This window comes from Mycothermus thermophilus (assembly GCF_041956435.1).
Source record: "Mycothermus thermophilus strain CBS 625.91 unplaced genomic scaffold VTJ04scaffold_7, whole genome shotgun sequence".
Taxonomy (NCBI): Eukaryota; Fungi; Ascomycota; class Sordariomycetes; order Sordariales; family Chaetomiaceae; genus Mycothermus; species Mycothermus thermophilus.
Window position 1 is genome coordinate 1704057 of NW_027191433.1, and position 26317 is coordinate 1730373.

General features: G+C 55.5%; 11 protein-coding genes and 1 non-coding gene across 12 annotated transcripts; 7 read left to right on the top strand and 5 right to left on the bottom strand.

Moving 5' to 3' along the window:
• Positions 1-315: 315 nt before the first annotated feature.
• VTJ04DRAFT_10181 (uncharacterized protein) lies at positions 316-1315 on the top strand (the record flags this gene model as incomplete). The annotated part of the gene is made up of 4 exons (XM_069357893.1): positions 316-455; positions 515-991; positions 1049-1133; positions 1202-1315. 4 exons carry the CDS (start codon positions 316-318, stop codon positions 1313-1315), a joined length of 816 nt encoding a protein of 271 aa, XP_069214916.1.
• A 588-nt stretch (positions 1316-1903) lies between these two features.
• On the top strand, positions 1904-2813 carry VTJ04DRAFT_10182 (uncharacterized protein; the record flags this gene model as incomplete). The annotated part of the gene is made up of 6 exons (XM_069357894.1): positions 1904-2114; positions 2192-2332; positions 2391-2405; positions 2462-2573; positions 2640-2675; positions 2771-2813. 6 exons carry the CDS (start codon positions 1904-1906, stop codon positions 2811-2813), a joined length of 558 nt encoding a protein of 185 aa, XP_069214917.1.
• A 1279-nt stretch (positions 2814-4092) lies between these two features.
• VTJ04DRAFT_t144 lies at positions 4093-4208 on the bottom strand. The gene has a single exon. It is a non-coding gene; the product is annotated as a tRNA-Pro (tRNA).
• Positions 4209-4385: 177 nt separating this feature from the next.
• Positions 4386-5727, bottom strand: VTJ04DRAFT_10183 (uncharacterized protein; the record flags this gene model as incomplete). Its single annotated transcript, XM_069357895.1, has 4 exons — positions 4386-5335; positions 5388-5437; positions 5485-5659; positions 5709-5727. 4 exons carry the CDS (start codon positions 5725-5727, stop codon positions 4386-4388), a joined length of 1194 nt encoding a protein of 397 aa, XP_069214918.1.
• A 2200-nt stretch (positions 5728-7927) lies between these two features.
• On the top strand, positions 7928-9879 carry VTJ04DRAFT_10184 (uncharacterized protein; the record flags this gene model as incomplete). The annotated part of the gene is made up of 2 exons (XM_069357896.1): positions 7928-9344; positions 9455-9879. 2 exons carry the CDS (start codon positions 7928-7930, stop codon positions 9877-9879), a joined length of 1842 nt encoding a protein of 613 aa, XP_069214919.1.
• A 135-nt stretch (positions 9880-10014) lies between these two features.
• Positions 10015-10935, bottom strand: VTJ04DRAFT_10185 (uncharacterized protein; the record flags this gene model as incomplete). The annotated part of the gene is made up of 1 exon (XM_069357897.1): positions 10015-10935. One exon carries the CDS (start codon positions 10933-10935, stop codon positions 10015-10017), a length of 921 nt encoding a protein of 306 aa, XP_069214920.1.
• An 887-nt stretch (positions 10936-11822) lies between these two features.
• On the top strand, positions 11823-12615 carry VTJ04DRAFT_10186 (uncharacterized protein; the record flags this gene model as incomplete). Its single annotated transcript, XM_069357898.1, has 2 exons — positions 11823-11904; positions 11984-12615. The coding sequence occupies 2 exons, from the start codon at positions 11823-11825 to the stop codon at positions 12613-12615; spliced, it is 714 nt and encodes a 237-aa protein (XP_069214921.1).
• A 31-nt stretch (positions 12616-12646) lies between these two features.
• Positions 12647-12988, top strand: VTJ04DRAFT_10187 (uncharacterized protein; the record flags this gene model as incomplete). The annotated part of the gene is made up of 1 exon (XM_069357899.1): positions 12647-12988. The coding sequence occupies one exon, from the start codon at positions 12647-12649 to the stop codon at positions 12986-12988; it is 342 nt and encodes a 113-aa protein (XP_069214922.1).
• Positions 12989-13074: 86 nt separating this feature from the next.
• Positions 13075-15888, bottom strand: VTJ04DRAFT_10188 (uncharacterized protein; the record flags this gene model as incomplete). The annotated part of the gene is made up of 2 exons (XM_069357900.1): positions 13075-13257; positions 13315-15888. 2 exons carry the CDS (start codon positions 15886-15888, stop codon positions 13075-13077), a joined length of 2757 nt encoding a protein of 918 aa, XP_069214923.1.
• A 479-nt stretch (positions 15889-16367) lies between these two features.
• Positions 16368-16777, top strand: VTJ04DRAFT_10189 (mitochondrial 54S ribosomal protein mL41; the record flags this gene model as incomplete). Its single annotated transcript, XM_069357901.1, has 2 exons — positions 16368-16580; positions 16655-16777. The coding sequence occupies 2 exons, from the start codon at positions 16368-16370 to the stop codon at positions 16775-16777; spliced, it is 336 nt and encodes a 111-aa protein (XP_069214924.1).
• Positions 16778-17203: 426 nt separating this feature from the next.
• Positions 17204-20159, bottom strand: VTJ04DRAFT_10190 (uncharacterized protein; the record flags this gene model as incomplete). The annotated part of the gene is made up of 4 exons (XM_069357903.1): positions 17204-18676; positions 18735-19043; positions 19096-20037; positions 20097-20159. 4 exons carry the CDS (start codon positions 20157-20159, stop codon positions 17204-17206), a joined length of 2787 nt encoding a protein of 928 aa, XP_069214925.1.
• Positions 20160-20884: 725 nt separating this feature from the next.
• VTJ04DRAFT_10191 (uncharacterized protein) lies at positions 20885-21576 on the top strand (the record flags this gene model as incomplete). Its single annotated transcript, XM_069357904.1, has 2 exons — positions 20885-20903; positions 20981-21576. 2 exons carry the CDS (start codon positions 20885-20887, stop codon positions 21574-21576), a joined length of 615 nt encoding a protein of 204 aa, XP_069214926.1.
• Between the last annotated feature and the right edge of the window lie 4741 nt (positions 21577-26317).

The window sequence follows — 26317 nt, forward strand, 5'->3', positions numbered from 1 at the left end:
GTGTGTAAATTGATTGATGATTGAGATATCTCGAAGAACCCTCGACTTCTTCGAGACTCTCATGAAGAATCCAGAGCCACCGTGTAAGTTTCTCTCTTGAAAATGCAGCAATTTATCGCCCCAACATCCAGTCCCGAGGCGGAATTCTTATTTTCCTCAATTCAACCCATCGTTTACCTTTCTCTTTTTTACCTTCTGAGCTTTGCCTTTTCGGCCTTTGAACCGTTTCCTTCTTTTCCCTCTCCCCATTTCCATCCTCTTCCCTTTCCACCTCCTCTCTCTGACAACAACCCGCGACTCCAACACCAAGTCAACATGCCTCCCAAGATTACTCCCGCTATTCCGGCTAATCCGGGCATCAAGAAGGCCAGAAAGAAGAAGGAAAAGGCAGCCAAGAACAAGAAGCGTTATCGAAAACCTCGGGCTTCTCGTAATTCAGTCGAGATGGATTCCGAGTAAGTTGCCTCAGGTCTATCAGCCGAATCTGAGGACAGAATACCTGACACTGCTCTAGTTCCGAGGTTTCGATCGCGTCTGCTACCACAAAGCAGGTTTCCAATGGATCCAAGGTTTTGCCGGTCAAGCCCAAGCCTGTGTCGGTTCAGTCGGTCTCTGACGACTCTGACTTGGATGCAATGAAGTCGGATGCCGACGAGTCGAAGCCTATCTCAACAAAGCCGGTCCCTTCCAAGCCCGACTCTTCCTTGACAAATCCTGCTTCCACCAAGCCCAACTCTGTCTCAGCGCAGTGCGTTTCTGATGAGCCCGAGAGGTGCGGCACTCCTTACACACAGGACACTGACTGGGCCTCAGCCGACTGGGACTCGGATAACTATGATTACGACTACGACGTGGAGCAACAAGTGCCTGCTTGCGATGGCTGTCTGGATACAGTTCTCGAAGGCACACATGTGGTGTGTGCAGCTAAAGTTGGCAAGAAAGCATGTGGCCGATGCATCGGAAAGAATCGTGAATACGAATGTCGCATGGTGTAAGTCTCTTAAGTCACCAAACCAAGACGAAGGATGGTGAATGTTCACTCGGACAGACCGGAGATCCTGACGCCCTTGGCCAACCACATCTTCAAGTTCTCAAGGCGCAGCGAGGACTACAGCCCCGAGGAGTTCGAGAAGGTCAGCTACCTATCTGAATGATGATATGTTATGGCACTTCTTACCGACTCACTCTCTAGAAACTCTAGGAGTACCGGGTTACAGTGGCTACCCTCCGGCGCGACATCGTCAACTGCTGGTTCCCGGAAGATGCCTACGAGCTTACCACAAAATTCCGGGCTTACACGGTTGGTCGCCGCTAGCTTACTCTGGCGAGACAGAATCCTGGTATGACGGGCAAGATATTGATTCCGGCGCAAGGACGTGCAGGAGCGAAGAGTTTAGGCCACATTTGCTTGCACGTAGGAAGTCACAGGACAGAGGAATGAACTGAGACCGCACATAGTTGCGACGCTCTATTCTTCATGCTGGATTGTCCAAAATGAAACCATGATGACCACTGTGGGATGATGTTGAGACTTCTTTCTTTTTTCTTTTTCTTTTCTATTTTTTTTTCCTTTTTTTGTTTTCTTTTTCATTTAATAAGTTCAGTCTTGGTGACAACTGCATTGTAAGATTGTGAGTCTGTGAGACCCATCAGCCCTTCCAAATGAGGAAGGAAATACACGTCTTACACATTGCATGCATGGGAGGCCCGATAGAGGAATGACGACCGGAGTCCCCCACCTCCGTCTCAACAACCCCAATGTGCATTCAATCCCGAGTTCTCTCTCCAGAGCTGAATCACCCCAGACTCCCCATTGAAGCCATCGACCAGTTTTACCCCACCACCAACCAACCAAATCCAGACCAAGATCTGCCCACCGCAGAAACCAACCGTGACCGCCACAATGCCCATCCGCGGCCCCGTCAACGTCAAGCTCTACAAAAAGACCGAGGCCGAGACCCTCCGTGTCGGCCCACTGACAATCCACGTCTACGAGGACGGCTCGCTCACTGAGAACCGAGTCAGCAGCGTCACCGTCGAGCTGCCTCCGGGCCAGAGCGGACCTCCGATGCATTGGCACCGGTTTCACGACGAGCTGTTTCTCGTCACTAAGGGTGAGTCTGCCCTCCCATCTGTCGTTATTAACTGGTAAGAACTATTGACAAGAGCCTGACGGTTCCTGTGGCTTTAGGGACCATAGCTTTCGTGACCCCCGAAGGCGAGGTGACGGCCTCGGTGGGAGATATGATGACCGTTCCTCCTGGCGCGGTGCATACGTTCAAGAACGCGTCGGCGACGGAGCCGGCGGAGTGTTACATGACGGCCACGCCGGGTGAGTTCTTTCCCTTCACACTTCTGGTCATGGCTGATGGTTACTGATGTTTGAGTAGGACACTATGTGGACTGTGAGTACAACCTTCCTTGAATTGAACCAACACACTGTTTGTGACACGAGAATTAGACTTCCGCATGCTTGCCAAGTCGGCCTCGAGTGAGAAGCCCCTGAGTCCGGCCGATGTGGAGCATTTGATGGCGTTGTTTGGCACTTTTCCCCCGGATGTTCCGTCTGAACCGTGAGACGGGATCAATTCTGCCATGGTGATGGATGCTGTTATCCTTGAGTATTTACGCCAGCACAGCAGCCATAGACTTGGGGGAGAAGCCTCGTTGATCATGTATGTCAATGGGTGTAATAGAGTTAGAGTTCTTGAACACTCTACCGTCGGTATCCAAGCTGACTAGAACTAACGCTCCCTAATTTCCATTCCAGTGCCTCTGATAGAAGTGCTCAACAACTAGACCCGGCTGTATAAACCCTTTCTGGCAGTACGGGCAATGCGGGTTCAGGTAATCCGGCATTCCCTGGGGTTTCCGCATCATAATCCAACCAATGCTCCATGGAAATTAAGTGGATAGGGGGTTCCTCAACTTGCTGCCACAGCTTAGCACCAGGAGCAGCAGCAAGTCATCTGTTTTCTATTCCGACAGAGCGCCAGGTTTCTCTCCTCGGCGTCGATACTTTGGGCAGTCAGCAGCCGGACCTTTCTCCTCGGCCGATCAATCATCTGCTAGCAAGAAACTATCTTGGTGGGAAGCGGCCTCTCCCAGTATGGGATGACGAGGCCGTCGAAATCTCCAGCACATACAGTCATGGCCTCAGCTTGACACGCCAGGTCATAAGACACCACATTCCTTGGAAGGAAGGGAAGGGTTTGTCGCCAGAAGAGACGTGGCGTATCGTTGACGAGCTTGTCGAAAAGCTCCCGAAGCTCGGCACCCGCGAAAACAACAACAATCAAGCATCAGTGATCTGCCATTACATGGGTGAGAAGCTCCCCTGGAGCAGCGGGTTGTTGATCTTTTCACTGGAAGCGGTCCATCCTTTTGCTGTTGTTAGGGGGCAACCGTCTCCCAGTTCCCCCAAAACTTTGCCCTAGTACCCAATGTTGTCAACTGGGTAAAACAAGGCGGCAAGGTAATTGGGATTGGTCTGGTTGGACTTGAAAGTTTACGGCAAAAGCTTCCGAGTCCGGCCACGGCCACGGACAGCATTCGATGGCAATATCCGTTGCTCACATGCCCCTTTCTTCACGTCTTATTTCTTTCTTTCCTTTTTATCTGTTTTTATTGTCTTTCTTTCTTTCTTTCTTTCTTTTTTCCTCTTCATCCTCTTTTCTCTTTTTTGCTCGTTGTTCATGAGCGGGAACGCAGGGGCTGGGTTTCCGGGCTCACAGCCAGCAAGGACTGGGTGAAGCTGTTCGCATGTAATTATGATACGGCACGTTGTGTCGACTGTTACCAGCCCAGGGTATTACAAAATGGCAAGCGGAACGGTGAGAGCAGTACTTTCATGGTTGTACTCGTAAACGATGATAGCTTCTTTATTTGCTTCCTCTCGGCGAGGGTTTCCTTAGATGCACATGGCCCGCCTCCATGTCTCCACCACATCTCCACAACCCACAATTCTTTTGACCCGGAGCCAAAAGATTACTCACCCGGCATCCTCACAACCTGTCGTATCCCGTTCCCAATGACAAAATAAATTTCCCGCACCAACGAAAAAGTGATTTGAGCTTGAACGCTCAAAAAGAAGGGGCCACCCGGGGATCGAACCCGGGACCTCTCGCAAATCTACTCGCAGTATTGCTACTAGCAAGTCAGCTAAGGGTGGACCCTAAGCGAGAATCATACCACTAGACCAGCGGCCCTTGGAACGGATGTTGACGGGAGTCTAGGTCGGTGGATTCCATTATGAAGGGACTGCCTGGGTGGGTGGAACAGAATGTGGAAAGGACTGATCGCCCTAGAGGCCTTCTACCCGGAGTCTACTTGGTGGACTTCATCCAATTGTGTAGGTACGCCAACCGTCCCTCTTGTTGTTGACATCACGAGGCCTTCCCCTGTAGTCTGCTGGACCGTCGTCGTCCAGACTCCGCCTCGCCATTCACGGCTGAAGTCTCCTTGGCCTTCGTAACCTTGGCCGTGGCAGGATCTGACTCTTTCTTTGGTTGCCCTCTCTTCTTCTTTGCAGGAGCCTCTTCCGCTTCTTCTTCCTGAACCTTCCGCTTCGGCTGTGGCTGTTCTTCCTTAACCTTTTCCTTACCACCCTTCGCCCTAGCCGGTTTCTTCGGCTTCTCATCCTCCCCCCCTGACTCGACCAACTCTTCTTTCACCCCCGGAGCAATATGCCCACTCTTCTTCTGCAACGCCGGCACGTAACAACTTGTTCTACCTCCCACCGTCAAGAAAGCCAACTTCTCTCCCGTCGGCAAATGTCCCGCCGCCCCTTTCTGGCCCTTCCCCCACCTGTAGTGGAACAGCCAGTCCTCAGGAAACTGGTCCGAATCCCCAAGCTTGTCCACCGCGAATTGACACACGTGCCGAATGGATTCGTACAACTGCTTGATCTGCTCGTCGCTGAACTCGTCGCAGTACTGCTCGGGGTGCAGGCGGGCGTGGTAAAGCACCTCGTCGCCGACCCAGTTGCCGATGCCGCTGATCACGGTTTGGTCGAGGAGGAGGGCTTTGATGGGTACGTGGCGGGAGCGCATTTTTTGGTTGAGGTAGGCCAGGGTGAAGGTTTCCGTGTCGATGACGGGGTCGGGGCCGTTTTCGACGAGAGGAGAGTTCTGGCGGATGGCGTCGCCGGGGCAGTCGACGAGGCGGACGCGGCCGAAGCGGCGCGGGTCGGTGAAGGCGAGCTGGACGGGGTTCGGGGACGCGGTGGTGAGGTGGAATTTCCAGAACTTGGGCGGCCAGACTTCCAGGTCGGCAGCAGACATCTTTTTGTAGTAGTTGGTGTAGGCCGTGCGGTCGTTCTTGATGTGGACCCAGCCTGGGACGTGTTAGCTGAGGGGAGGAGATAAGGGAGGCATTGAAGGACATACCGGTCATTCCGAAGTGCATGACGGGATGGGGAGGTTTGTCGAGGATCAGCCTTGGTCTGTTAGCATCGAGGAGATGTCTGAGGTCAAGGCTACTGACCAGAAGTATTTGCCCTGAGATCCCGCTGCGAGGACTTTCTTGCCGGTCAGAGCCGCGACGACTTCGGGTCCGGTCGTCCCGGCTTTTCCGAACACGCTGGTGTCCTCAATGGCCTCGACATGTTCGATAGTTTTGCCCACCAAGTGTAGGCGGAGGAAGTGGACGATTCGGGCGACTGGATGGTCAGCATTGGTCAAGAGCGATTTATGAGGAATCTGACATACCCTCAGCGATCTCAGGCATGTTGACAGTTACACAGCTACGATGGGAGTCCGCAAGATGTAGATGCTCTTGTTTGAGGTCAGCCTTGTTCTCGCAATGCAATGCCCCTCTCGTTTGATGCCCCTGACGCGCGCATCCTGACAAGGAAAGCGGTGGGCAAGCTGACGCGAACCGGCAGCGAAGTCACGTGCTGAGACTTGGCGTCCCGGCCACTCCACCACCAGCAGCCCCACATTTTTGGGCACCTCAAAAATTCTGAGCTCCCAACTTTTTCACTTCCACCTTGCACCTCAACTTCTCATCACCCTCAGCTTCTGGTAAGTCATGATTTCCTTTCTGTCTTGCACGCGGCGCGCAGCGGCATTCCCTGATGACAACACATACCGCAAACTAGAGTCTTTGATCTAAAAGACATGAAAACAATTTTCACGTCAGTCTGATCAATGCCGCTGTTGCCGTCGCGCTGCGTTTGGACTCGGAGCCATTGGGCACGAAGCTGACCTGCGAGAAGGATTCTAGGTGAAGGTCCAGTCGCGCAAGGGGGATGGCATATGATGCTCTCTAGTCGTTGCTAATTGACGCGTGGTCTGCGTCCTCTGGCTGGCTGGAGTCCATGATGTTGTTGACAGGTTAGTCTCAATTGTTTTCCTTGCACTCCTGGCTCCCTGATGACTTTTTCTTTGCTTCGGCAAGTTGGAATTACCGACTGATTGCCCGTGAAGACACCAAACTGGCTGTTTCTGATGCCGACCTCTCTACTCGGACACTATCAATGCCGTTGAGCCTTCAGTGCTGACAGTCAATTGCAGGTGCCTTTAGTTGAGTAAGTCTTTGACTTCTTTATCCTCGACTCCCACAGCTTCATGATGAAGCGGCACTGGGCTCCGAATACCCCATGAGCAGAAATGCCACTTTGCGACAGGCCTAGAAAACCTCGTCCACTGATCAGCTTCTTTCACCGCTCGTCTTGGTCACTTCCAATGGGGACATCGAGCTAACCTGGTTGGCAAGTCGCTACATTACTCACCGGCGGGGCCCTGTGATTGTTTGCAAGATGTAAGTATCCAGCATACATTCCTGCCCTCCGCCTCTGTGATGACTCTAGATGACGAGTCTGAACCGGGATTCCCGTTGAAGACAACCTTTTTACTACCATTCATGCTTTTTCTGAGACCGTCGACAAACTCGATCGATGCATTTTCTGTCCGAGCCTATGCTGACAATTGAAAGACAGTAATTGTGTCTCTGGACGATTCCACGACACAATCTGCCAAACGACCCCGAGGTATGCCACACTGCCCGACACCTCTCACCAACCCTTTCATGATGACTCCACAAAAAACAATGACAAGCATATGTCGGAGCTCAAGCGTTGATGACATCGTTTGTGTCTGACCTTACCCGACACAATGATATTCTGACGGCAGGGCATGGTCCAGTGCTGACTGTCCAAAAGGTTAGAGTGTGGCAGCTCTCCTCTGCCGTAGTTGGCACGTACTCAGCAGGTAAGATGATAACTGTTTTCTTCCTCTTCCCCGACTTCATGATGATTTATTATTTTATCACGACGGTCTACATAGCATGTGCTTTGATGACAATGCCGGTGACACGGCTTGATCTGATCGAAGTCTTTTTTCGTCTGTCTGTTTTCATTGTCCTGTGGCATCCAGAGGCTAACAGACAAATCAATAGAACCATTGCCATATGTTCTTCAGCGAGGTAAGTTTTCTACCCTTGCCTGGCGCCTCGGCCAGTTCCAAGTTGTTGGAGGGTTCTTCATTGGCCAGGTGTTGCTGTTGCTCCAAATGGCTGGAGTTCCTACTAGTAGACCAAGCTGTAGAGTGGATAGAAATGGAAAAATCAACTTCAAGGAACATTCGATGTCTGCCTGTTTTCGACCTCTTGGCTTCATGCAATTGTTCCGATGAGTCAAAGATTTCTGATGGTTCCGGCTCGCCAACCCCTGTGAACCGCCGGCTCTGTGCGCGCTGCGCCTTGTCCTTAGCGGCCTAGCCTGCAACCCTCCAGCTCGATCCAGGGTAACGTTAATTAAGGTTAGGGACTTGAAACATGTCAACGGCGCCCGGACTCAGCCGCACGCGCAACGGTTCTCCATTTTAAAAGTAACAGGTCCTCAGCGTTTTGTGTTCTGATCATCCATCTTAAACCAACATCCAACAATGCCACCGTCACCATAACCGTCCATCATCCAGAATTCATCATGGACGCAGACAAACAAAACGGCCATGAGGCCGTCGACATCATCACTTACATTGGCGTGCCCCTCGCCGTCCTAGGGGTCCTGCCTATCATGTATAACACGGCTGCCACACTTGCGACGCTCTCGCGCCTTCGCCGGCTCCTCCGCCATTGCAAGCTCCCAGCGCTCACGCGCTCCGACGTGGTCAACCGCGTCATCGAGGTCGAGCTCCCGCGCTACGCCGTCCGGCCCATGGACCGCTTCGCCGATCGCGAGCAGTACTGGACCCTGTCGCGCCATCCGAGCAACATCCCCGGCGGCAGCTGGACGACGTTCAATTGGCGGACCAACGTCATCGGACACAGCACCCAGCGGTTGGAGTACGTGGACCAGCTGCGCCAGCCGCAGGTGGAGGTGGAGTTTGCGGACTTGGTGTGCTACCTGTTGGACCTCGGCGCCGTGCCGGATCCGCATGGCTGGAGGTTGTTGAGGACGTCCGGGTTGTGGGCGCCGGTCGGGTGCGCGTTGATGAAGAGCCCGGATGGCACGGCGAATGCATTGACCATTGCACCCCTGGATGGCAGCGATGGGCATTTGAGCTTGGCGGTCTATTGGGAGGAGAGGTGGACGACGCGGGACGCGATGTGTTTACCGCCGTATTGGGTGAGGTTGCCGCCGTTTGTTGGGGAGGGGAAGAAGATGGAGGAGGAGGGTAAGGCGGGCGAGAGCAAGCCGGAGGAGGAGGACAAGAGGTCCGACGACGCCAACACCACCGCCGCGACGTGCCATCTCAACGACGAGCCCGAGGCTTCTGCTTCCAAAGCGAATAGCGTCCGCAAACCCTCCACCGACACAACCCGCTACCAGCCCCAGTCTTTCAACCACCACCCCATCACCTGCCAAATCTCCACCGAAGGCATCGTCACCGCCTACTCCGAATCCCCCTCCTGCCCGGTCTCCCCCTCGGCGTCCGTCCCGAGCATCCACACCACCGCCTCGCCTACCCCCTCCCTCATCCCGCGCCCAACCCTGTCCATCTCCCACCTCCTCATCCGCGGCACCGCCACCAGCAGCAGCAACAACGGAGTCGGCGTCTGGTTCGCCAGCGCGGCGACCGCGTACGGGACCACGTCCCAAACCATCCTGTGGAACTACAAGATCCCCGAGGAGATCCTGGCGTTTTCGCGGCGCGAGACGGTTCCCTGCGGGGTGTTGGTTCTCTTAGGGGTCGTGCAGGAGAGCGACACGCCCGAGTGGATGTCGGAGACGCTGGCGCGGCAGCAGGCGGACGATAGGGCGCGGCAGATGGAGGACGCGCAGAGAAGGGCGCGGGAGTACCACGAAACGATGATGCGCGAGGCCAAGATGTCGCCGCAGGAGAGGTCCAAGGCGCAGATGGAGAGGATGAGGAGGGAGGCGGATGAGAGGATGAGGGAGTGTAAGTCTCTTTTTCTTTGTCGTCTTTTCTTGTTTTTATTTTCTTCTCATTTTGTTTCTTTCTGTTTGACACCGACGCATCGATGGCTAACAACTACATCCCTCTCACAGTACGCGAACGCGAACGCATCAACGCTCAACGCGCCGAAACCCGCACCATGGAAGCTCTTCAATCTCCGCGGTGGGACAACACCCGCGTCGCCAAGCTCACATTGGCCTGGCTAGTTCAGCAAGGCCACCTCCCCTCAACGTCCACTGATATCAGGGAAACCGTCGGCGGGATCCTGCACCGCATGGTTTTGGAGGGCGAGTTTGCGGTCAAGCTCTGCGGCATGCTGGACCGGTGGAAGGCGTGGTCCGACATTGGAGGGATGAAGAGGGCGGATTTGGAGGCGCTGAAGGAGGATATCGTGACATTTGCGTACGCGACGATGCTCGTGGCGGTGATCAAGGACACGGCGACGGCGGCGGAGGGGACGGTGGCGATGGATTTGCAGGAGTGCATGAGGACTTGGAAGATTGTACGATTGGGGTGAGTTGGGAGTTGAACTGGATATTGGGATATTGGATAGTTTGATTATTTTTCTATACCCCTTTGCCTGGATTGGATATCAAAAATGGGAATAATGTACACTGGCTATTTCAACCTTTTTTTTCTTCCCCTCGTGACCTCAACTCATCCTCTGAATCCCAAAGAAATAATTCCCCAGCTTCTCACTACCCGTCACCTCCCTCCACCCTAACCCAGGAACATACACCAACCCCATAACCCTCGGCCTCCCCCAACTCTCTCCCTTCTTCGCAAAATACCCCTCCAGCTCGTCCACATTCACATACTTGTCCCAATCGTGCGTGCCCCTGGGGACCACCCCCAACAAATCCTCCGCCACCAACTTTGTCGTGACCCAGCTCACGCACGTCCTCGCGATCGTGCTCAACACCAGCCACCCGCCGGGCTTGACAAACTCGCCGACCCGGTCGAGGAAGGCGGCCGGGTAGTCGACGTGTTCCAGCACCTCGAACAGCGTGACGATGTCGTACCGGTCCTCCTTCGCAGGCGGCAGGGGCAGGTCTTCGATGGTGGAGTTGACGTAGGTGAGCTTCTTGGACAAGGCCAGCGCGGGGTCGCGTTTGGCGTGGGCGCGGGCGACGGCGAGGATGGTCGGGGACGGGTCGATGGCTAGGACGGATTTGGTGGTGGGTAGCCGGGCGGCGGATTCGGCGAAGATGCCGCCGCCGCAGCCTACGTCGAGGTATGTGAGGTTTGTTTTGGGATTGGGATTGGGATCGGAACAGGAGGAGGTGGTGGTGGAGGAGGAGAGGCAGTGGTTGATGAAGTCGTGCCGGAGCGGGTTCATCAGGTGTAAGGGGCGCGAGGGGCCGTGGGGGTCCCACCAGGAGGAGGCGAGGGCGGAGAAGTGGGAGATTTCGGTCTCATTGACGGAGGAGGAGGTTGAGGAGTGGTAGTTGGAGGGGGTTGTGGTGATGGTTCGGGAGGGTAGTAGTGGTGTAGCCGGCCGGAGGGCTGACGGGGCTGGGCGGATGGCCCGCCGGGAGAGGGACCGGGAAAGGTGTCGGAGGGGTGGCCGCATTGTGGACGGTCGGTGGGCAATGGACTCGGCGCCGGGCCGGTGTTTGGTTTCTTGGTTGACACTTTTTTGGAGATCAGAAGCTTAAACTCACCGCGGCCCGTCAAGACCCACTTTGCTCGGTGGGTGGGGTTCTGGAAGGGTTCCAGGAACGGGCTTCCCCGCTGCAAGGTCGGCCCCTTTTTGCGTCCGGCACTGTCACGCAAGACCAACATCCCATGCCCAGATCTGGGCCGAGGATGCAGTTTGGGGATGGAATTCGCCCCAGATTCACTTGGATACTGAAAGTTACACTTGGAGACAGACGAGAACATAGAGGAGGCCCTTCTGAACGGAGAAAACTCGCAAAATCCACAGGTTTTGTCATGATCTGGGAAAATTGCGCAATTCCTCCCGTCCATGGAGATGGAGACACCTGCAGCTAGACAGAGATCTTAGCTAACATCCGCATTTCCGTCTGTCTGAACGGAAACATTTCTGCATGTTCAGCACGTGGCGGGTGCTTTGTCACCAAGGTTACAAACCGTTACACACCAATTGGTAATCCCACCGAGTCCCCGCGGTCCCGCAGCCCAAGACCCAAGGCCGAGCCTTCGGCACAGGGACCCCGCCAATGCCGAGCGACGCCGGCCATGTCTAAGTTTGGACTTTTGACATCTGACTCCGCGACCGCATTTCTGAAGCGCAGCGAAAAAACACCAAGTCATCGGTCCGCTCAACAACAACAGCCACGGGCTCGCTATTATTTTCCTCGACCTCGCCGAGTCCGACGGACTATCACGAACCTAATTTCCTAACTCCAATCTCGGCCAACCTTCCAACCCTCCAACCCGCCGTCGCCACTCCCACCGACCTCCAACCTCAATACCATCACCATCACCGCCGCAACCATGCCTGCCACCATCTCCTCGTCCGACGATCATATTCCCGCCTCACACTTCGACCCAATCCCCGATGTCATCCAAGCTTTCCGTACGCCTCCCCCCCTCATTCCATCCCTCTCCTCCCATAGCCCAATGCAACCCCTGACTAACCCCCCGCCTCCCAACAGGCGAAAACAACTTCGTCGTAGTCCTCGACGACCCACACCGCGAGAACGAAGCCGACCTGATCATCGCCGCCGAATCCATCACCACTCAACAAATGGCCTTCATGGTCCGGCACTCCTCCGGGCTCATCTGCGCCCCGCTCCTCCCGTCTCGCGCCGACGAGCTCTCCCTCCCGCGCATGGTCCCCGACAACCAAGACCCGCGCGGCACCGACTACACCGTCAGCGTCGACGCCTCCGACCCGTCCGTGACCACGGGCATCTCGGCGCACGACCGCGCGCTGTGCTGCCGGACGCTGGCCGCCGACGACGCCACGCCCGCCTCGTTCCGGCGGCCGGGCCACGTGTTCCCCCTGCGCGCCAAGCAGGGCGGCGTCAGGCAGCGCAGGGGACATACCGAGGCCGGGGTGGATCTGTGCCGGCTCGCCGGGAAGAAGCCGGTGGCGGTGATTTGCGAGTTGGTGGACGACGGGGTGGAGGTGGAAGGGCGCGCGGTGCGGGAGGAGCCCGGGATGTTGAGGGGTGAGCAGTGCATCGAGTTTGCGAGGAAGTGGGGGTTGAAGGTGTGCACGATTGAGATGTTGGTGGAGTATTTGGAGAAGGTGGAGGGGAAGTTGGAGGTGAATGGGTCGTGAGAACTTAATGTCTGCCGATCTAGATGGGATGATGGTGCTTGGGTACGAGGCGGGTTGTGATATTGAGCATCCCTGGTTTTGCTGTTTCTTCTTTTCCCGTTGCTTGCTCTTCTTATTTTCTTCTCTTCATACATCAGCAGAGGTGCGGCGGTCGACGGGCACAGTTCCAGTTTGTTCGGATGGTCGGGCGATGAGGTTGTTGCATCTTGGGCAGACTAGATCTTCTTGGGTATCGGCGCACTACGGCATTGTTTCATCACTTGGACATGTCATAGACAAAACCATATACTTGTACTACACGCCCTTGCGAGAGGGGAACGGCGGGACTCGGGCAATTGACATTTCTCTTCTTTCTGGGCCAACCCCGATGTGAACTCTATTGTTGACTTTGGTCTTCTGCCTGCCATTCCGTTCCATGCATGGTCCCCCCAAGCCATATTAACCCCTACATGACACCAACTAGTACATAGGCTTCGACATGGGCGCAATAATACCCTGCTTGATAATAACCCGCGGCTTCGTGTTGTCCTGGAACGTCTCTTTGGTCGACCATTCGGGACCAACTGGCAACCGAAGCGACCGCTCATACTGATGCTGGGACTCGAAAGGATGTGGGAGCTGCGAGGCAAGATACTTGTCGTTCTGGACACTCGTTAGCTTGGACTCACACCCCAGGATGAAATGAAAGGAGAAACTCACCTTCTTGATCCGCTTCTCGCTAATAATCACTCCCTTCAACTTGTAATCCTTCCGATCCGTCTTCTTGACACCCTCCACCTTGGTGACGAACCTGCCCTTATGCTTGCGCTGCTCGCGCTTGCTCACGCCCTCGCCCACCCAGCTGCCCCAACCGGGAAGCGTGTTGTCAATCTCCTTCTCGTCGTCCTCGGCCTCTGCCTCAGCCTTTTCCTCCTCGAACTGCCCGTGCACGTCCTCGCCCGCGAACGCCCGCTCGATGAGCTTCTGGTCGCGGATGGCCATGGGAAGGTGAGAGACATATTCCTCTTCCTCCGAGTCCTGGGCGCCGTTCTCTTGGGCCTTGGAGCCTTCGGCAGTCTGAGCTTTGGGTTTGGGCTTGGGCTTGGACTGGGCGGCCACGAGGGTGGCGCTGGCGATGTCGATCTCCGCTGCCCGAGTCTTGGCGGCCTTCTTGCTCTTCTTGTCTGATTCAACCTGGGTCCAGACTCCAGCAGCGGCGGGAGCGGAGGGCTCTTCAGTGGTCGAGGTCCAGGCACCGCCAGACTGGCCATTGGTTTGGGCATTCGACTGGGCAGGCGCCGAGTCGTTCGTCACGGCCGCCGTGGAGCTGACTCCCGTAGAAGCTGCCGACCCTTGAGAGACGGCGGCCTTCGGCTTGCTGACCTGCGGAGTCTTGACCGCCGCAACAGTATTACCATTCCCCATACCGAATTGGCGCCGGCCAACCTCGGTTTCCTCCTCCGACACCTCCTCGCCATCCGAATCCAGCTGACGACGAAGTTCCGCGATGGCCGCATCGTTCTCCTTCTTCCGCTGCTCCTCAGCGCGCTGCATGAACTTCATCTGCATGAGCTTGGACTTGGGTTCATCATCCGACTCGTACGCCGCGGCCTTCTCCAGCTCGCGGCGGAGCTTTTCCCGCGGGTCGCCCTCGCCAGACGCATCCGAGTCAGAGTCATCGTCTTCGTCATCCGACCCGGCTTTGCGCCCCTCGATACGGCGGCGCAGATCCTCCTTCCTGCGCGCCTCCTCGGTCAGGCTAGCGCGGAAGTTCTCATCCCAGACCGCGCGACCAGCTTTCTTCCCCAGCTTGGCCCACTTGCTCTCGCGCAGACGGGTACCGACGCGCTCCAGCGCGCGACGACGGTCGAGGGCTTCACGCTCCTCTTCCGAGTCCAGCTCGCCGGCCTCAAGCTTAGCCTCCAACTCGGCCTCCTCGAGGCGCTTCATCTCCTTACGGTGGATGCGGCGCCAGGTTTTGCTCTTGATCTTCTTGATGCGCTTCAGGCGCGCCATCTCGCGAGAGTGCAGCTCGCGCTCGCGGCGGCGCTGGCGAGCGATTTCTTGGATCTCGGCCTGCGTCAGCTTGGGAGCGGGCTCACCGTCGTTCTTTTGTTGCGGTGTGGCGCTCGGGCCGAGACCGCTCTCTTCCATGATGGCGAGGATGGTCTGCTCGAGTTCGGTGCCCGAGGTCTTTTGGGTGATGGGCATGAGCTCGCCGGTGCTGAGACCGCGGTCGTGGGCGTTTTGGGCCAGGGGGAAGACCAAATGCTCGGCGCGACGGTTGTATTTGACAGTCTCGATCCATCGGTCGAGCGTCTCGGTGGTCTTTTCGTAGGCGGCACTGCGGAGGAGTTTGTCTTGTTGGCGCTTGGCGAGGGGGACTTCGAGTTTCTTGGAGGAGCCGGGCTTGGTGGCCTTTTCCTCCTTGCTCATGAGCCGGACGGACTTTTTGATGTTCTCGTCCTTGATGCCTGTCAAGCCCAGGTCCTTAAGGCTGAGCTTGGTCTTGCCCTGGCTTTCCTTAGGTTGCTCATCCTCCTTCTCCTCGTCGCCACCGAACCCGGCGATCATGTTCTCGAGAGCGTCCAACTTGGAAGGATCCACCTCGTCCTCATCCTCGCTCTCATCATCGCTGTCGGCGGACTCGTCATCCTCTTCAGAACTACCCTCCTCCTCGTCTTCGTCCTCATCCTCCTCGTACTGATCTAGCGCCGTGGCGAGGTCAATGGCATCCGAGCCAAGCGACTCAAGATCCTCTTCGTCGTCCTCTTCCTCTTCCTCCTCGTCCTCGTCTTCGCCCTTCTTTTTCGGCTTCTTCTTCTTCTTTGAGCTGCTTCCGGAGAAGGCATACCCATCAAACCGCTCCTCATCGCTCTCCCCAAACGCCTCGTCGGAATCAATCTCGGAATCCTCATCCTCTCCCACACCAATATGCCATTCCTCGCTATCACTCCCATCGCCACCATCTTCTAGGTCATCATCATCATCCCCTCGTCTTGCTTTCTTCCGTGGGGCGTCATCTTCGTCATCAAACCCGTCGAAATCATCCTCCTCGTCATCGTCCCCGCGCCGAGGCCGTTTTTGAGACGGCCGGTCTTCGAGGCCGCGGGTGCGGACGCCCTTTGTAGATTCGGGAATTTCCTCGGCAGCGATCGCAAAGGCGTCAAGAGCTTTGGCGGTGGCTTTGGCGCGGGATTTCTTGAGGGTTCGGGCGTGCGACTTTCCGGGCTTTTTGGAGGTGTTGGCTGGGCCCGGGAGAAGGGGCCGGCCATGGGCTTGTCGGCCTGGCATTTTGCGGAGGGAAGGGAATGGATTAAAACGAAAGACGGCTTGGTTAAATCCAGGGTGCTTGATGGTGCGATTTGGTTGTCGTCGTCGCACGGGATCAAGCACGGCAGCGGGTGGGCAGGTGAGTGAAGGAAGGACCTGGCCTGGATTGGGAGTGAAGCAGTTGAAGCAGAATTCGAGTATTTTTCTGCCGGTTGCATGCAGAGCACTTTTGGGCGGTGAGTCCAAATTGCGGGGCAGATCTGGCTTGGCATCAGCTTGGCGTGCCAAGATCTGATGAGAATCCGGTCCCACCTCCATCCTGCCCGCGAAATTTCTCGGGTCTTGCCGACGCGGGACATCACCAAGCAACTTGACATCCCACCTCGACACAACACCAACCCAGAGTGCACACCAGCTTAATTGACACCCTCTTCTCCAATCGACAGCCTCTCCCAGACACACACCATACCCATCCATCACCGCCCGACTAAACTACCAAAATGGCGAGACGTCTTTGGCGCCATACCGTCGCTGCGGCGATGTTCAGAACCCTAAAACTCCGCCGCCTCCGTCTCACCACCAAGGATGTCAACAAGGGCTACTACAAGGGCACGGGCACGGGGTCCATGGGTCGCCACACCAAGCATGGTGGCTACATCATCGATTGGAACAAGGTGCGCACGTATGTGTGCCCTCCACTCGAGGGGTTTAAGGTGAGTTGTTCCTCTGCAGGGAGAAGAGAGTTGGGAGACAATTGGATTCAATTGCTGACCCATGACGCATACAGCTCACCCCATTCGTGACGAAGAAGGTCCCTGCTGTCCATGGTCAGTACGAGGGGAACCCGCTTGGGCCGAAGGATCCGGCGGTTTATCTGGCGCGGTGGAAGGCGGAGAATGGGTTGGACTAGAGGATAGGTTGCGATTGGCGGTTTGTCGTGATGTGGGAGTTTAAAGAGGGGACATTTGGGCATTCGCATTAGAAGAGGATTGTTTTGCTGCCATTGCTGCTGCATGATACAGCACAAGGCGTGTAACGATATCACGGCTGGCGTTTTGAGGCGTTCGTTGTTTCTAGGGTTCAATGTACAACATTATCAGGGCTCGTCGTGGGGACCACTATCAAGTACATTGTCTCTGCTATTGATTCAAACAAGTCCGGCCATATTATCGATTAATTATATATGTACTAGATGCAATCTAACTATATACGAACCAACCTTATAACAAGGACTGCGTATCTAACTAAACAAGCAAAACAATCTATCTATCAGATCAGCCTGACCTCATCCATGTCCGCAACCAACTCCTCTATCCTAACACTCTACCAACGCCTTTCAATGCTCCGTCTTCTTGGCTTCTCCATTCTCTGCCTCGTCCTGTGCCTTCTTCTCCTTCCCATCCGAAAGTCCATTCCCGGCCGGATTGGCGTTGGCGGATGTCTCGGCAGGTCCCTTCACCTCTGTGCTCTCATCCTCAGACCCAGACTTCAGCGTGATCATGCTAGCCGTCTCAGGGTCCTTGGACAAGCTGAAGGGGGTGGCAACCCCGCCGATCATGACCCGTCTGCCGGTGACGCCAGTAATCATGTCTGCTGCATCAGATTCGCTGGCGTCGTCGTTGGCTTGGGTGGGTCGGGAAGACTGGTCTGCTGGTGATGGTTCGACTGATGTCGGGTTGGGCTTGTCTACCGCCCCAGTCGTGGCGTCCTTGCTTTCGACAGGTCCAGGACCAGCCGTTTCACTTCCCTCTTGTTCGGTCTTCGGCTTTTCAATGCACTGAGCTCTGTCGTCCGTCACCTGGTTGTACTGCCCGCTCTCAGACGCAGCCTGTCCCCCCGAGTGCTGCGTTTGGTCCGATGCAGGCCCTTCCGCAACGCCTCCGCTGACCCCATCCACCTGAGGAGCACCAGCTCGTGCCATCATTTCGGTCCGTATATTCCCAGACAACCTCCTCTCCTCTTTGACCATCCCCCGATAGTCGTCCAAGAACTTAGCGTGCTCCAGTCCCAACTCTCTCACCTCCTCGACCCGCCGTTCTACATCTTTCTCAGTCTCGTCATCATCCCAGCGCTTTTCCCTAGGCGCTTCCATCACCCCTCCTCCCGCCATCACAACTGGTTCCCCGGCAGCAGGCGCATCCACAGCTCCTCCCTGCGCCATGACAACCCGCTCACGAACCGCAGGAGCTTCGGGGCCTGCCATCTCCCTCTTCGCCTCAACTTTCTCATCCTGCTTAGACCCCCATCGTCCCCAAATCGACAACCCCAATCCCTTCTCCCTCTTCTCATTCCCATCCTCATCCAAAACCCTCCTCCTCCTCGCCAACGCACTAGGCGGCGGCCGCTCCCCCTTACCAAATCCCCAGCCATCCGGGTTATTCTCGTTCCAAACCTGCGCCGCCTCCTTGAGCCGCGCGGCATGCACCTTGGCTCTCACGCGGCGGAATTTCTTATCCCACAGTTCACGGTGGGCGAGCCATTTCTTGGCCGTGCCGGCTTTGACCACGCCGACTTGCTCGCGCGGCATGCAGCAGCCCGGTAATTCGGAGGGGGGAGCGAGAGGGAGGAGATGGCCTTTGGCTGTGACGCGCTGGCGGAGCATGTGGTTGGTGAATGGCGGGAGGGGGTCGCCTGCTTGGCCTACGGCGAGGGGTTCGGTGGTTGGTGGTGAGGTTGAAGCGGGTTCGGCTGGGGCATTTTCGACGTCGCTGGCTTCGGGGGTATTGTCGGAGCTGGTGTCGTCGCCGAGGATGTCGATGGGGGTGTTCTGCGCGCGGGAGAGGGCCCAGGCTGCGAATTGTGCCACGCTCTGATGGCGGTTAGCCAAGGAATGCAGTGCAGAAAAGACGATGGGGGTGAAGTCTTACCCTATACATGAACTTGGCTGGCCGGGTGAAACTCAGCGTCGGCCCGACGTGGCACATGTCGTCCCAGACCTGGAGCTGGACGTCGGTTGGCTTGTATTTCTTGATGAGCTCCCTCGCGCGGTCGTCAAGAAATTGTTCCGGCGGCAGATATGCGGATGGATTGGCCGCCTTGTGAGCTAGATAAATCTGTTCATCCCGGAGCAGCTCGCCCCCTCCAACCATGATCAACAGAGGTGGCAGACCTCCGAGAGTGGGCTGCAGAACGGGGCTGACGAGGGGATGGGTCATGAGATCGTTGGTGGTGTACAGCTGAGGGAGTTAGAAAACGCAATACAGGTTTCCCCCACGCGAATTGACATACCTGAATCTGCTCCTTAATCTCGACCTTCTTACCGTCGATCACAAAGTTCAAGTTGGGCCCTCTTCCAGCACCCTCCAGAGCAGGCTCATTGGTCTCTTCATCAACCCCCTTATCCCCTATCGCCGCTTTCCTCAGCTCCTTCCACTCCTCCTGATTCGGCGGAGGCCACGCCATCGACGGCTTATGATGAAATCCCGACGGCGGGATAAAATCCAGTGGCGCATCCCCCTCCAAACTCGGGAACGAATGGGTCAAATCGCACCACGGACTCACCAACACCGCACCAGCAGGCAGCGGCATCCCCGCGTCCCTCAAAACAACCAACATCGCCAACACCATCCCGCCGCCTGCCGAATCGCCCGCCAAAACCACCGTGTTCGCCGGCTGCTGCGAGATCAGGTACAAGTACGTCGCCAAACAGTCCTGCAACCCGCACGGGAATGGGAACTGCGGCGCGAGCCGGTAGCGCGGCGCCAACGCCCTCGCCTTGAGCTTCCGCGCATACCGCTGGATCTGGTACCGATGCTCATCCACGCTGCCAAAGTAATACGCGCCGCCGTGCACGTAGAGCATCACGCGGTTGCCAGCTGCCGGGTTCTTCTGGCGCGCTTGGTAGTCGGTCCTCATCTCGATCCATTCCGCCTTGAGCGGGGACTTGGGCTTGCGCCATTGCCACCACTTTTCACCGCCGACGCGGCGGAGGCCGTCCGGACCGAGGTGGTTGATGAGCAACTCGGCGGCGCGGGAGAGGTCGGTTTCGGGGATGGTGACTTGGTCGGCTTTGGCCCATGGCGGAGGGGGCACCCATGGGCTGGTGAATTCCTGGACCTCTTCGACGGTGTGGTGAGAGGCGTAGTCTAGAAAGGCGCGGACGAGGGCCAGGCCTTGGTGGTAGGACAGGTGGGACATGGGTTTGTCTTCCAGGAGTTTCCGGTTGAGGTACTGGTGATGAGGTTAGTACGAGTGTGAAGGCACAGAGGACAGTGTGGGACAGGACTTACGTGGGAGAAAAAGGTTGACACCACGGCCGGCGTGATGGCCAGGCCGAGGGATGTGGCGTGCATCTCGAGATGGTGTAGACTCGACGGCGTAACTTGAGAGGGAGGTACAGAACGGCTGTGAAACGTACGATGCTCTCAACTCACGTCTATATATGTGAATCTCACTCCTGCATCCCAATGTCACCTCGTTGGTTTGGCACCTGCAGTCCAACGACACAGCCTCCCACGGTCTTCTCTAGAGGCAGCCGGATATCCTGAAGCGAGTGGCTGGGTTGGCGATGCCGTAATTACCCAAAAAGGGAATTTGTGATGCTCGACGCAAGTCTTCGCAAACGGAAAACAATAAACAACAAACGAAAACAAAAGCATGCGCCCTCGATCAACAATATCGAGTGATCATCCCGAGTATCTCTCCAGGCTCCTTTTTTTCCAGATCGAAGAAGATGGAAATGCCCAAGACAACAAACAAACAAAAGCAAGTTGATGCCCCTGAAAGAACCTGGGTGTACTCCATCCGTACCTGGTAAGCACGGCCCGAACACGAGCTGGCACATGCACCAAGCCACACGGTGGATGACGTTCCTTATCGTTATCGATAAGCCAGGATAAGGTACGTACCTCTGGGAGCTCTAAGCTCCCCGCCATGGCAGCTCCGCGTCACCTCGGGTTTGCCTACGACAACCTCCAACGGTGACTTATAACCATCTCAATATCCTGGGGAAACTAGTGAACTCCCTATGTTTTAATTTTCTCCGAAATCAACTTTCTCAGATCCCAGCCCATCCACAATGGCGAGCCAATACGAAGGTAAACGCCCCTCCTCCAACTCATTACTCTCCCGTCCCCTTCATGACATCTCAACCTCCATGCTAACCAAACCGCAGTCGAGCACAACATCAAGCCCACCCCCTCCACAACCCGCCGACGCCGGCAAGTCGACATGTCCACCTTCATCTCCCACCTTCACAACATCCTCCCCGAATCCACCACCTCCCAATCCCAATCCCAACCCCAGCACAACAACCCCCACGCCGTCCCCAATCCCGCCGATACCTCCGCTCTCTACCGCCTCATCCAGGACCAGATGGGCACCCTGGCCACTACCGCGCCGACCGAAGAGAACCGCTCCTTCCTCCGCTCGCTGGTCGAGATCTTGGAAGAGGACATCGCCCATCCGCCAAAAGAAATTGAGGGCGTGCCGCAGTCGTTCATAGACGGCCTCGATCGCGTGCCCAAACAGAAGCTAAAGAAGGAGGATACCTGCCCGATTTGTGCCGAGAAGTATCTGGATGATCCGTATCCGTTGGTAGTGGAGCTGCCGTGCCACGAGACGCATCGGTTTGATCTCGAGTGTGTGTCGCCGTGGTTGTTGGGGAAGGGGACGTGTCCGTTGTGTAGGAAGGAAATGGGGAAGAGGAAGGAGGTGGTGGTGCAACATGATGATGAAGAGGAGGAAGATATGGAAGGGCTGTATGCTTAACGGGTGGGCGGTGTTGAGGTCAAAAAATAATGCAGCGGGATTGCCAAGGACTCGAGTAATTCCAGGAATATGTCAGCGACCAAGTCTCCTCCAGTGACATATCTCGAAAGAGTCTTCCCTTATTCTAAGGCTTCTTATAGTTGCTCTGGTCTAGGACCATCTCAATGGCCACAGCCCATGTCATGGCGAAGATATCTCAGCTCAACGGATATTTCCTATCGAAAGGTTGAAAATAAATGCAATACCTTCCAGATTAGGTATTTTTGACCAAAATGAGAAGCCCTCCTGCCATGGTTGGAAACTTGGGTCAGACCACGATTTCGACTTGGAAAGCCTTCGTGGGGAACACAGCCCCCAAACCCTCTTACCTGATCAAGTGATCTGATCTTTCGGAGCCATTGCAGACCATCTCTGAGATAATGTTAAGCCCTTTGTGACAGAAATTGAGGCGCCAGGACACAATTCTGAGGCCCGAGGCATCAAAGTCCTGGCCCTCACCTCTCAAGACTACGGTCACCAAGGCCTGGGTCGACCTCCCCGGCTCCCTGACCTTGCCAAGTCAGGGGACCTGAGAGGTCAGACCCTGGGTGTGACCACTCAGTCGTGTATATATAAGGCATCTTCTTTCTCTCTCACTTTGAACTTTCTCTCTTTCCTAGCTAGCTCCCTCAATACAATCACTCAGACTCCATTTCTCACCACTCGCCGACCATTTGCTCTTGCGTGCCACACCCTTCCATAGAGTGTTGGCAACAACACAGTCTTCAACCAGGAGCATAGTCCTTGTGACCATCTCGCAAAACCTGGGTGCGGTGAGCAATTCTTTTCTCCATGACCCACCTAGCTCACCTGGTACATGATGGCATATCGAGCGCGTCAACATTTAAATTTTCACTAGTTTATTATTGACTTTCAATGGATGTCAGCCCAGCGAGCTCAGTCAGTGTCTTGCTTGTGGCATGCTCGAATGTACTACACGGCATAGAGAGGAATTACATGCCACAGACACTCCGCGGATAGGTTGCCTGGCAAGCAGTACCGTTCAGCGCATTTGTTGATGCATGTAACGACACGACAACTGAGTATGGTTGACAAAAACACGGTGTACGCCGGCACTTGCTATTCGGACATCATGGTTGCCAGAAAATGGCTGAAGGAGCACGCGCCTGAGCCAGTTTATGGAGATACCGCAGAAACCCATAAGGACGACGGGAGGTGACAGCACAATCACAGAACAGGCGACGTCGACGTCCGGCATGTGGATTCCGGGAACTGTCGGCAGTCGACAGCGTGCTGACGACCAGGGCGAACGTCCTCAAAAGCCTTCCATTAGAAGTCCTTGGCACAGCCTTGCTGTGATATTACTCCAGGCTAATGCTCAACCACTCATGAAAAGAAATCATCATCCAGTTATACCGCAATCTGAGGTGCTGTTTGAGATCGAGGTAGAATAAAAAAGTGCCGGTCGTAAGAGGACGAACCGTCGTGAGGATGGTGGTGCGGCCGCATCCCATGGCTAAGGTGCCAGTCACTTACATACACCAAGCGACTACATCTTCCATGCTAGGACACCAGGCGTCGTGGGCCCATGGTTGCAACCGGACTGCCCTAAATGGCTCTACATGTCCAACGAGGAGGCCAGGCCCATAGTATTGTCCAAGGGGGCCAAGCACGGCCAGATCCTGCCCATGTTTCCACGTCAGACTTATAAGAGACGCCCGTCACTGAGGGCCGAAGATCTCCGAAGCTGAGCATATCCAAGGCAATGTCGACTTGAATGACGTCGATACGTTCGCCCAGCTTGAAGGAAGTAGCTGCTTAAGAGGACCGGCTCTTACAGACATGGCTTTCCAGTCATTACTTGGCTTTTCGTTTTCTTGATGTTTCCAAATTTCTTTCTATTTCTTTCTTTCTTTTTTTCTTTTTTCTTTCTTTTTTGCTTTTTTTTCTCTTTTCCCTTGTTCTTTTTTAAATTTTATACCTAGTCAGCCAGATTCCTAGGGGTTTGGCTAGACTGGAGGCTTTTCTGGGCAGCCCACAGGCAGGCTGTAGAAAGGAAGCTGAAGACCCAGGAATTTGCCTTGACTAGAATCGCGGCGAAGACCTGGGGCCCAGGCCTGATCCGGGCTCGGGAGGTGTATACGAAGTGCATACGCAGTGCCCTCGCCTACGGCGCCTCTAGCTTCCACGCACCCAACCCCCCAGGAGGCAGGCCCCAGGGCATCACCCAGAGCCTGGGTAGGGCCCAGAACCATAACCTACGCGTGGTTAGAGGGGCTTACAGGGCTACGCCCACCCACACCTTAGAGACCGAGGCCTGGGTCCCCCCCCTGGATCTCTACCTCAACAAGCGACTCGCGGACTTCGAGAAGCGAATCCAGCAGCCAGTTCTACCAGGGGGCCAGAGGCCTGCGGAGATCGTTACCAGTGCCTGCGCCAGGCTCTACAGAAGGTTCAGAAAGCCTAGAAGCAGGAGGGTCGCCCGAAGGGCCCAGGGACCACAGGAGCCTACGGAGGTCGAGAAGAGGGCTTTGGTGGTGGCTCGGTGGGCTGGGGGCAGGCCGGCGGAGGAGGCATTACGGGAGGCCTGGGAAGAGCGGTGGAAACAGAGGATTTAGGCGCAGGCTAGGCGGTCCGGGAGGCCGGCCGAATGGGACTCCCCCGACTTCCTATTCACTGATAGGGCCCTGGCCCGCCACCAGGACCTAACCAAGGCTCAGAGCTCCCTACTCACCCAGGCGAGAGCGGGGGTAATAGGCCTCAGGGGCTCACTCTTCAGGGCTAAAATCCCAGGGGTCAATACCCCCTACTGTGCCTGCGGGCAGGGCGAAGAAACCGTGGAGCACTTAGTGGTTTGGCGCCAATACCCCCCAAGGCCCAGACCCTGGGACCCTCGGGCGATCCGGACCCGCCTGGACCTCTACTACGTATTACGTGGCAGGGGCGCCAGAGCCCAGAGGCTCGCAAAGGGGGTGGTGAACTGGCTTCTACAGTTAGGGAGGCTCCCGGAGTATAGGCTAGCCGTAAGGCTGGACCTAGGCTCAGGGGAGGACCCGGACTAGTTCTGGCCAGGGGGCTACAGAGGGCCCCTAGGCCAGCACCGGTCCAGGCACCCTTTTCCTTTCTTTTGTAGTGCTTTTGGATTCCCATATCTACGGTTCTAGAGGAGGGATGCAGGTTTTTCACCCGGCCCACGGGCACGGTTTTCCTGTATACTAGCCGAAGAAGGACCGGCGAGCCCTGACTAAGGGCATAGCGGAGTAGGAGAAATAAATAAATATTTACTTAGTAGCTGCTATTATGTAGCGCCCTTTTTACTTTCCTTCTTCATCTTGGAGAACATCAATACGAATATACCCTTATAACTGCCCTTTTAGGGGTTCCTTGCTACGTACAGCCATCTCTTTCTGCTACAGAAACCATCCGGATACCTACGGGTCTCACTAAGTCAGATTGTATAAAGGAAAAGGCAAAGAGGAATACAGGAAAACCTGTCCGCGGGAGGGTCCATACAAAGAGAAATAACTAAACATGATGAACGTAGTTAAGCAGAGATACCTGAGCCTCGTGAGTTGATTAGACTTAGGCGTCGAATTTATGACTCCCAAAACCCAGCATGGATTGTGCCTAGATAAGTTGCACATACCCAAAAGAAAATTGTTCTAGTGTTTTATTCCCAATATTGCTTGTTTGAGCAAATGACCTTAACCGTACCCAGTGGATACAGACTCCTGGGCCGAGATTGAGGCTGGTTCGAACTCGCAGCTTGCACCATGCCTCTGATCCTCACATCTCCGTGGTTCCTGCACATACCGACCTGGCCATCTCGAGCCCTTGGTGCATTTCAAAGACGAGTTGGTTTCGTTTAATGCACTATCTTACATTGCGCCTCCTCCATTGTGCTATTCAACCTATGTCCAGCTCGTTTTGAAGCTGTTGCTGTGCCAACTCTGGTGAATGGACCGAGTGACCGACCGTGGTGGTTGATTTAAGGTTGACTTGGCGAACTCATCAGACAGTGCGGGGACAGTGGTTGGCCAATGAACAGCACCTCAAGGCGACAGATGTGGAAAGTGGGTCGCCGAGAGCATGGGCCTTGAGATGAAGGTTGAAAGACCAAAAGCATGGCTGCACAAGTCGGTCTCAGAGGGTTTAGGTATGTTTGGGGGACCGACACACACTTCGCCGGTAGAAATTGAGGAAATCACGACCAGTCACCGACATCGGCAAAGATGAGACAATTGTGGAAAACAAAGGGCGGATTTCCCGCCCCGTGCTTTCCGTGATCAATTGACTTTCTCCAAACACATCAAACTCTGCACTCTGTACCGTCCCGTCTCGTCTCTTTTCTTCTCTTTCTCTCTCGACTTTCTATTTCACTATTCTCGTTCTCAAACTCTCGTTCTCTAACCCTCTTTCTCTCATCCTATTCCTTCTTCTCTCTTTCTCTCACACCCTCTTCCTTCCTTTCTCTTTCTCTCATTCTCTTTCTCTCTCTTTCCTTCTCCTTCTCTCCTTCTCCCCTTTTCTTTTCCTATCGCCGTCTGCCTATCACGACTTTGGGATGGAGTACGACAGCCACCGCTGGGAGCGGGGTCGGCCACCTCGTCGTGGCGGTTGGGGACGCAATGAAGATGATGGTTTCTTTGAACAAGGCGATCGTCGTGGCAATGATGCCAGTTATTTCCAACACTTCCACCCCCATCCAGAGCATGGCTCACACGATCCGATCATGAGGAAT